The sequence below is a fragment of the Nicotiana tabacum genome, chromosome 23, assembly GCF_000715075.1.
Source record: "Nicotiana tabacum cultivar K326 chromosome 23, ASM71507v2, whole genome shotgun sequence".
Lineage (NCBI taxonomy): Eukaryota > Viridiplantae > Streptophyta > Magnoliopsida > Solanales > Solanaceae > Nicotiana > Nicotiana tabacum.
The window spans coordinates 28,794,034-28,804,239 of record NC_134102.1 but is presented as its reverse complement, the minus strand read 5'-3'; the positions used below and the strand labels follow the sequence as shown (position 1 = coordinate 28,804,239).

At 38.8% G+C, this 10,206-nt stretch overlaps 1 protein-coding gene across 1 annotated transcript; it reads right to left on the bottom strand.

Annotated features, from left to right (window-relative positions):
* Positions 1-1,347: 1,347 nt before the first annotated feature.
* LOC107831228 (hydroquinone glucosyltransferase-like) lies at positions 1,348-3,701 on the bottom strand. The gene is made up of 2 exons (XM_016658978.2): positions 3,098-3,701; positions 1,348-2,390 (listed from the first exon to the last, which is right to left on the bottom strand). Exons 1-2 carry the CDS (start codon positions 3,624-3,626, stop codon positions 1,480-1,482), a joined length of 1,440 nt encoding a protein of 479 aa, XP_016514464.2. The 5' UTR covers positions 3,627-3,701; the 3' UTR covers positions 1,348-1,479.
* Between the last annotated feature and the right edge of the window lie 6,505 nt (positions 3,702-10,206).

The window sequence follows — 10,206 nt, the reverse complement described above, 5'->3', positions numbered from 1 at the left end:
GTATGGCCATTTTATTCACTTGCCATCTTCTTTTACTGTTGAATCGATTGCTGTGATTTTTATGGGGGTACTCATACGATTACATGGGTACCCTCGCACCATTGTTATAGATAGGGATCCATGGTTCATTCATTCTTTTTGGCAGGAGATCCACCGCTTATAGGGGACTACGCTGAGTTTTGGTATAATACGTCCCTGCAATCTTCTGCTGACATGACACCGTTTGAGGCACTTTATGGCAGAAAAGCCCCTTCCATCACTCGGTATGTCACAGGGGATATAGTCCAAGTTAATTGGTGGAACATTTTTTGTTGCAGAGGGATGAGGTATTAGATTTGCTAAAAGGGGATTTACTCAAGGCACAGAAGCATATGAAAGCTTAGGCCGACCAACATCGTTCAGAGATTACCTTCCAGGTACGAGATTATGTCTATGTTAAGCTCATGCCCTTCCGCTAACAGTCAGTCCGTGGGTAGCCTCAGCACAAGTTAGGATACACATTCTTTGATCCCTTTCAAGTGCTCAAAGAGGTTGGGATAGTTGCTTACAAGCTAGAATTACCTGATGCCGTATGCATTCACCCCGTATTCGATGTTTCGATGCTCAAAAGATGTGTTGGGCAGCCTGATAACCAGATCACCCCTCTACAGTTGATAGAATTTGCTTCGGATCCGGTCCAGCCCTCTTCGAACCTTGAGGACAAGGTTCTCATTTCAGGTGGGGGTAATGTTATGGACCCAGATGTTGAGGTGGAGAGTGGGATAATCCTTCAGGAAGCTGACATAGATAGTGAGATGGATGCCAACGTGGAAGGACAAAAAGAAACTTTGAGAAGAAGTTTACGTGAGAGGAAAACGCCAATGAAGCTAACATATTTTGTTGTGCGTGTTGGCTGATCATGTGATGGACGCGACAAGTTGTTAGGATAAAATAAATCTAGATATCATTAGGAATATGCAGGCAATGAATAGACTCTTCTGATTCTCACCTCTGTTATTTTCTGCTTCTCTCATCCCGTTCTTATTATCCTCAAGTGTTCTAGTGAATTTCCTCTGTAATTTCAGTCATTTACTTCCCTTGTAATTGTCCAGTTATTTCCAATCAATATAGTTTGTTTGGGATAAAAAATCACTACTATTATAGAGTCCCGCGGGAAACGAGTAACATGAGCTCTTCACACCATGAATCGACATATTTTATACCCTTTTAGAGTTAATTGGTGATTTGTGTGCTATAAAGTTACTCACATATTTCAATTTATATTGACGTGTACTTTATCGACAAATACTTTCATGTCATATTTTATGTTCTGTATTCTCAAATTAGTGAAGATTTCTTACTGTTTTTTCCGATTCTTCCATTCACTCGATCTTTAAAGTCAAAAAAGAAAATTACAACTCTATTCAAGTGAAATAAATCGAAGTTACCAAACTGAATAACAACATGGACATGTGACAGCTAATGGAGCCGACATTATAATTAATCATGTGACACCTCCTTCCACTTAGAAGCAAGTTCAGCTAGTGCTTTAGTTGAAGAACCATCTTCATTCAACACCATTGCTGCTGCATCTTGTAGCTCTCTCATTTTTCTACGCACTTCTCTTCCTTCTTCACCTCCCATCAATTCTTTCACCACTTCAGCAATTTCCAATCGCCCTGCAATACCATTATCACCAATTTTTGGCCTCAATGCCACTTTTAAACCCTCATTTAACAACACCGCGTTCAGTCGTTGTTCTGCATAAAGAGGCCAAGCAATAAGTGGAACACCATGAATCATACTCTCCAAAGTCGAGTTCCATCCACAATGAGTCCAAAATCCACCAATTGAGCCATGACTAAGAATTTGAGCCTGTGGTGCCCAATTGGGTAGTACCAGACCTAGCCTCTTGGTCCTTTCCAAGAACCCATTAGGTAAAAAATCAAGAGGGTTACTTGAATTTTGGACATAAAAGTATGTACCACTAGCAATTCTATCATTTGGACATCTTATTACCCATACGAATCTTTGTTCACTCATTTCTAACCCTATTGCCAGTTCAATTAGCTGCTCATGTGAGAGGGTCCCACCACTCCCAAGTGAAATGTAGAGTACTGATCCACGTGGCTGCTCATCAAGCCATTTCAAACATTGTAACTCATCGTCAACTTTGCTACTTGTATCCATTAGTATAACTGGTCCAACTGGGTAAATGGTTGGCTTATAATTACCAGCTTCTTTATCCTGTAGAGCCTTAATAGCTCCAGGTTCCAAGTCGCTGAAGCTGTTCAAAATTATGCCCTCCGCCATTTTTTTCCTCTTTGTCTGGTGAAGAGCCCATTTGTAAGCCTCATTTTTCCTGTCATGAACTGGGTCGGGAAGATCCTTCCCATGTACAGGTATGCAACCTGGAATAGTAGTGGTATATGTAGTTAGAGGCCAAGCAATAAGTGGAACTCGTGAATTTAAAAATCTTATACCAGTTTTGACCCAATTTATATATCATATTTTTCTTTTAGTCTATTATACATCCATATTTAGAAACAATTTAAGCTTAAACTTTTCATGTTACTCTTAATTAAATTAATTATACCACACGAATATTTATAACTTATTTTAGACTATAAATTTTAAAAGTCTTTAATTTTTTCTTAAGTTCTGTGCCAAGTCAAACACTGCCTTATTTTTTATGGCTGCAAAAATATGCGACCAAAGTTAAACATAAAAATTTGAAATCAAAGAATTTCCAAATATATAAAAATGTGTAACATTTTGTATAATTAACAAACTAAATAGTAAAGAGTGTCACATTAAATACAATATAAAAATATAAGTATTATTTTCGAGCAATTTTGAAAGAGTTGAGAACCTCGAACTCATTAAAATAAGATTTTAACTAATATGCATATAAATATTTTTTAGACCATTAGGTCAATTTTAGCTATTGTAGCACGTAAGCTATTTTATTTGCAAGATTATAAATTTCACTTATTTTTCACGAAGAGTTATGTGTAGATATATTGTGAATAATTCGATAGTGTAAAGAAAATTAACTATCAATGTATAAAAATTAAATTGTTAATGATAAAATAGATCTGAATGATCTGTCTCTAACCTGGAATATGAACAGCTGGTAAGTCTTTAAACTCACAAGAAACAGTTTTATCAAGCTCTGGTAAATAAAAAGCTAGCGACAACATCATAGCCGTTGAAGTATAGAACATATAAGGGGAAATCATAAACTCAATGGCCATATCAAAAGCATCAGTACCAAAAAGATCAACCACTAAAGCCACTACTTTCTTTGATTCAACAAGTGACTTAAGAACCTCACGAAGAGAAGCAAGAGAACGGGTAATAGTAAGGCAAATGCGCGTCACAATGTTAACGTCGGGGGGCAAGTCGTCGAAGTTAACTGGTGGAAGAAGGAGATAATTAATGCCAGAGGGAAGGGCGTTAAGGAAAGTAGTTTGAGAAGTAGAGATTGGCCCTTCTGTAGGAAGAATGAGAGTAACAGAGAAGTAGTGTTGTAAAACAAGTCGTTTGGCGAATTCGACAAGAGGATTTAGGTGACCCGTACCAGGAGTTGGTAGTATGACTATGTGGGGATTTTGTGATTTTGTTAGTGACTGAGTTTCAGCCATAGTGTAGACTAAAATTAGAGAAAAATTGATAGTAAAAAGAGAATGATGGAACCAATCACTAGTGTGGTAGCTCTCTTTTTGGTGGTAATGAGAATAGAGAAGACTAGGTGGAGGGGAGAAGGGGTCTTTATATCAAAACTCGAAAGGAATGGAACCTTTTTTTGTTAATTATATTCAAATGATTTTTTAAATCTCTGTGTAGTTTAATTTATTAGATAACGTTAGTTACTAATGAATAACCAATTTTATATCTAATAGATTTAAGTTATGTAACACTTGATGTTTTGTTATAATTTTATGATTTAGTAGATTATTGACCTTACATTTTGGTGTTTTAATGAAAAATTACACGACATTTGAGCTAAATTAAATTTATTTTACGCGTAGTACCATTTGAACGCAAAGTAAAACGAAGGTTGCACACAAATTGACTGAAAATACAAGAATAGAGCACGAAAAAAAAATCGACCTAAGACACGGAGGAGACCAAGCCCCAGACGGAAACCCACTTGACCTGGGGCGAGCTCAAGCTCGCGTTTGACCACGCCTTGCGAGGTATAGGGCCTCGCGAGAAGGGTACCTCTCCCCACACCAGGCCTTGCACAGGTGCCCTGTCTGAGAGAAAATTATTTTCTTGTCAATTTTGGACTTGGTCCTAACCGATAAATACCCTTAAACAAGTCCAAGAAGGGGTTGGATGCAAGAAGAGCTAAAAGGAACACAAACGGAATACGGATTCATCTCATCTTCCATCTTTAATTTAGTAATTCAGTCTTTATGATTCAAAACAATATTTTGATTGTTCATATGATTATGAGTGGCTAAAATTCCTCTTGTTCTGATTTTTGGGTCGTTCTTGAGCATTGCCGTTTGACGGTTGTTGATATTACTTGATTTAATCATATTAATTTATTTATTCGATCTTGTGCTTAATTATTTTATTACGTAGCTAACAGTATAATACTATCTACGAATTTATAGTTGAACTCAAAACTGAGAACTATATATTGTATATACGACTGAATATAGTAAGTTCTTGAATTCGGGTATCGAAGAATAGATTTGCGATTAAGATAGACATAACAGTGTAACCTATAATGACAGGTTAAATACCAATTTTACTAGGTTAATTATCGGGTGATGCTTTGCTTGTAAACCCAGACGAGCTATTAATTTAGGGGGCAAGTTCAAACCATAGTTTCGCAGCACAAGCCAGCAGTATTAATGGTAAGAACGTCTATAATGATATCCCAGAAAACGTGCCGTCAGACACTGTATCGTGCATTGACCTATATATGACGTGATGATATCGAGAAAATTGATTGGATTAGAGATTTTTAGATTCTGAATCAAAGATACAGATCATTAATACTGGAAGTTGATTGCTACGTGTTGATTGCTGCTATGATAAATTAAATAACTAGTGTTATATTGTCCATTTTATTACACGATGAGTATGAAAGAGGATTTGACTAGATTGGAATTGTCACAGATCCGAAATTTTTACTGAGTCATGGCACCTAACTCAATCCGCTTGATAAGTCAAACGATATACGTTACAATTAAACTGTAAACTCAACAACATATATAATAGAAATTACAATCGGTTTCAATACAACTACCTCAAAGACTGGTAGTACAAGTCATGAACCATTATGGTTTAGATTTACAAAATCGATATAAAGAATAAACACAATATCTGTTGAAGTTTACATAAATAGAACTTAAATCCTAAACTACCATGAACAAGAGGTAGCTTGAATCTGGAATGCGGGTACGTCTTCAATGCACGGCTTCGTCTTCCACAATTAATTGCAGAGTGTAGTATGAGTACAACCGACCCCATGTACTCAATAAGTATCATAACTAACCTCGACGAGTGTAATAGAGGCAAGAATTATAAATGATACTCGCGAACCACCTCTATATTTCATAATGCAACAAGTACAAAACGATGATATGATCAAGTCATGAATCTCTCAATGAACCACCTTGGTGCACAAAATTACTTAAATTACTCTACTTAGTCAAAATCTGGCATATAAAGAATATATGAAATTAAAGCAGATAACAATCAAGGAAGTTGCAAGTAAAGATGAAATGCAAATACTAAATCAAACACTGGCCAGCCTTTCCTCATAATTTCCATGACAGTACCAAACCACTGATCAATTTTCCTCAATCCACGGGTACATCATCAATGGAGAAACATGAGAGGGTGACCCTAGGAGGATGGAACCATATCCACATGTTGCACAGACAACTCACATGATGTACAGACCACTCACGTGCTAATAGTATCAACCGCACAAACAACTCACATGATGCACGGACAACTCACATGCCAATAATATCAATATCTGGATCCGTACGGACAACTCATGTACTGCACACACAACTCACGTGCTAATAATCACAATCCATCCGACTAGGTCACAAACTCAATATCACAATCTGCCCGACGTGATCACGGGCTACCAATCGAAGCCATATCACATATAAAGCAGATATGCAAGAATACATGTACATGATCAAAGAACATCAAATACCATACTGGACTGGTATAAGTGACATGCTAAGGTGTATGCATGTGCAAGTGTGTGATATCATAGCTCAAATCAAGTGAATACATGTCAAAATAACATCTATCAGGATTAATCAGGAGATCTAATCTCTATGCAACCTCAAACGTGCCTCAAATAGCTCACAACAGGGGTAAAAATAAGAGAAACATCACAACATAAAGCTTAGCAATCAATTTAAGGTATATCATGGCCTAAGCACTATCTCGAGCATGGAAAATACCTCGATGCACGCAGATAGGCTAAGCCCCACACATGTACGCCGCCCATAGCGCGTAGCTATCACAAATAACTCCGGAAACTAGTACTTTAACCAAGTTTAGGTAAGATACTTACCTCAAGCAAGCCAAATCAATCCTCTAACAAGCCCTTCCCACGGGTATCAACCTCTAGACCGCTCAAATCTAGCTAAAATAATGTAATATCATCAATAAAAGTTATAGAAAATGATTCCAAATGAAAAAAGCTAAGATCTTCGCAACCCAAAGCTTCAACCCTGGGCCCATACCTCGAAACCAGACCAAACCCATAAATTTCGAACACCCATTCGAATATGAGTCAAACCATACAAATTTCGTCCAATTCCATCATCAAATGGACCTTCAAATCCTCAATTTTTACTTTAGGAAAGTTTTTACTAAAATTTCCAATTCTTCACTTTAATTCATCAATTAAATGCTAAAAACAAGGATGAAATCATAGACTATAAATAAATCCGAGTCAGAAATACTTAATCCGAGTAAAAAATACTTACCCCAATCCAAATCATGAAAATCTCCTCCAAAATCGCCCAAAGTCGAGCTCTCCAACTCAAAATGTGATATAATAATCAAAACCCTCGAAATGGAAATATTAAATAGTCTGCCCAGGCATACCCATCGCAATCACGAAAATATCTTCGCGATCGCAAAGAACAAACTCTCCCAGCTGCCAAACCCTTCTTCGCGAACGCGACGCCCTACTCGAGAACACGATGACCAACACCACCATGCCTACACGAACGCGTCCCCTCACCGGCGAACGCGAAGGTTTGTGGCTGACTGACCCCTTCCAGGCTCCCCTTATATACAAACGCGGAGTCCCCAACGATTGTGAATCACTGCCTCGCCAAAGCTTCTTGAATAGAAAAGTCGCCTGCCTCAAAAAAAGCCCTTCGTGAATTCCACCTCCTTGTTGCGATCGCAATGAAGAAAGCTCCAGACATCAGAAACAATAATCCAACACATAGAGAAATGGTCTGAAATCCATCCGAAAAACACCCCCGGGACCGCGTCCAATCATACCAACCAATCCAAAAATATAACATGAACATACTCGAGGCCTCAAATCACACAAAAATACATCAACACCATGAATCGCACCTCAATTCAAGCTTGGGGAACTAATTCAACTTTCAAAATTCCAAACTTAGGCTGAGCATGCCTAAACACCTTGGAATGATCTCAAATTTTGCATGCAAGTCCCAACTTACACAACGAACCTATTTCAACTTCCGGAACCAAAATCCAAACCCGATATCAACAAAGTCAACTCTTGGTTAAATATATTAACCTCCCAAACCTGTGACTTTTCAACTTTCGTCAAAAAGTACCAAACCAACCTACGGACCTACAAATCCCAATCTGGACATACGCCTAAGTACAAAATTGCTATATGAAGCTATTGGAATCATAAAAACTTTATTCTGGAGTTGTCTACACAAAAGTCAAATTTCGGTCAACTCTTACAACTTAAGCTTCCAACCTTAGAATTATGTGTCCTAATTCACTCTGAAACTTTCCCGTAACCAAACCAACCACCCCGGTAAGTTACGTAACCACAAATACACATATGCAAAGCATAAAATAGGGGAACGAGGCTAAAATACTCAAAACAACCAGTCGAGTCCTTACATTCTCACCCTTTTAAACAAACTTGCTTCCTCGAACGGGTCTATAATTATACGAGGAGTCTCAAAAAGGTAAGGATATCTACTCCACATATCCTGCTCGGTCTCCCAAGTAGCCTCCTCGACCGGATGACCTCTCCAATGAACCTTCACTGATGCTATATTCTTCGACCTCAACTTTTGAACGTGCCGGCCCAAAATGACCACCAACTCCACATCATAAGTCAAATCCCCATCTAATTGCACTGTGATGAAGTCCAAAACATGAGACGAATTACCATTATACTTTTAGAGCATAAAAACATGAAACATTGGGTGAACCCACGATAGATTAGGTGGCAAGGCAAGTCTACCTCTCCAACCCTCTCAAGCACCTTGAAAAGACCAATATACTTAGGGATCAACTTGCCCTTCTTCCCGAACCCCATCACAGCCTTCATGGGCAAAACTCTAATTAGGACCTTCTTACCCGCCATATATGCAACATCCCAAGCCTTCCTGTCAGCATAACTATTCTGCCTGGATTGCGTTGTACGAAGCCTCTCCTAAATCAACTTCACCTTCTCCAATGCATCCCGGACCAAATCCGTGCCCAACAACCTAGCTTCCCCAGGTTCAAACCAATTGAGGAATGGCATCGCCTCGCATATGAGGCCTCATAAGGGGCCATCTGGATACTCGAGTGATAGCTGTTATTGTAGGCAAACTCTACTAGCGGTAGAAATAGATCCCATGAACCTTCGAAATCAATGACACATGCATGCACCATGTCCTCCAATAGTTAAATAGTGCGCTCAGACTTCTTATCTGTCTGGGGATGAAATGCTATACTCAGCTCGACCTGCGTGCCCAACTCATATTGCAATACTCTCTAGAAATGCGATATGAACTGAGTGCCTCGATCCGAGATAATAGACACGGGTACACCATGAATGAGAACAATCTCCTGAATGTAAAAATTTGAGCCAGCTACTCTAAAGAGTACGTAGTCATAACCGGACTGAAATGTGTAGACTTGGTCAGCATGTAAATAATAACCCACACTTCATCAAATCTTCTCAAGGTCCATGGAAGTCCAACTACAAAATTCATAGTGATACGCTCCCACTTCCACTCCGGAATATCTATCTTCTGAAGCAAACCACCTGGTCTCTCATGCTCATACTTCACCTGTTGACAGTTCAAACATCGAGCGACATACTCAAATATATCCTTGTTCATCCTCTGCCACCAATAGTGTTGTCTCAAATCATGATACATCTTTCCGGCACCTGGATGAATGGAATCTTACGAACTGTGGGGCTCCTCAAGAATAAACTTACGCAACCCATTCACATTTGAAATAAAGATCTGACCATATAGTCTCAATACCCCATCATCACCAATAGTAACCTCCTTAGCATCACCGTGTTGCACCGTGTCCGTAAGGACAAGCAAATGGGAGTCATCATATTGACATGCCTTGATGCGCTCAAACAAAGAAGACTGTGAAACTATGCAAGCAAGAACTTTGCTAGACTCCAAAATATCCAACCTCACGAATCGATTGACTAAGGCATGAACATCTAATGCTAACGACCTCTCCCCAACTGGAATATAAGAAAGACTCCCCATGCTCTCAACCTTCATACTCAAAGCATCGACCACCATATTAGCCTTCTCCAAATGATAAAGAATGGTGATATCATAGTTATTTAGTATCTCTAACCACCTCTGATGCCTCAAGTTAAGATCCTTCTTCTTGAACAAGTGCTGGAGACTCCTATGATCTGCTAACACTTCACAAGACACACCATAAAGATAATGCCTCCAAATCTTCAATGCGTAAACAATGGCTGTCAACTCCAAATCATGTACAAGGTAGTTCTTCTCATGGGGAATCAACTGACGCGAAGAATAAGAAATAAATCTACCCTCCTGCATTAGCACACATCCAATGCCGATCCATGAAGCATCACAATAGATTGTATAAGAACCCGGTCCCGAAGGTAAAACTAGAAGTGAAGTTGTAGTCACAGCAATCTTGAACTTCTAAAAGCTCTCCCCACACTAATCAGACCACCTGAATGGGGCACCCTTATGCATTAATCTAGTCAATGGATCTGCTATA

Bases quoted from the DNA above. Each gene is read 5' to 3' on its own strand.
- LOC107831228 (XM_016658978.2), bottom strand. From the start codon at position 3,626: ATGGCTGAAACTCAGTCACTAACAAAATCACAAAATCCCCACATAGTC. The intron at 2,391-3,097 runs GTTAGAGACAGA...CTACTATTCCAG, and splicing joins ACCAGCTGTTCATATTCCAG to GTTGCATACCTGTACATGGG.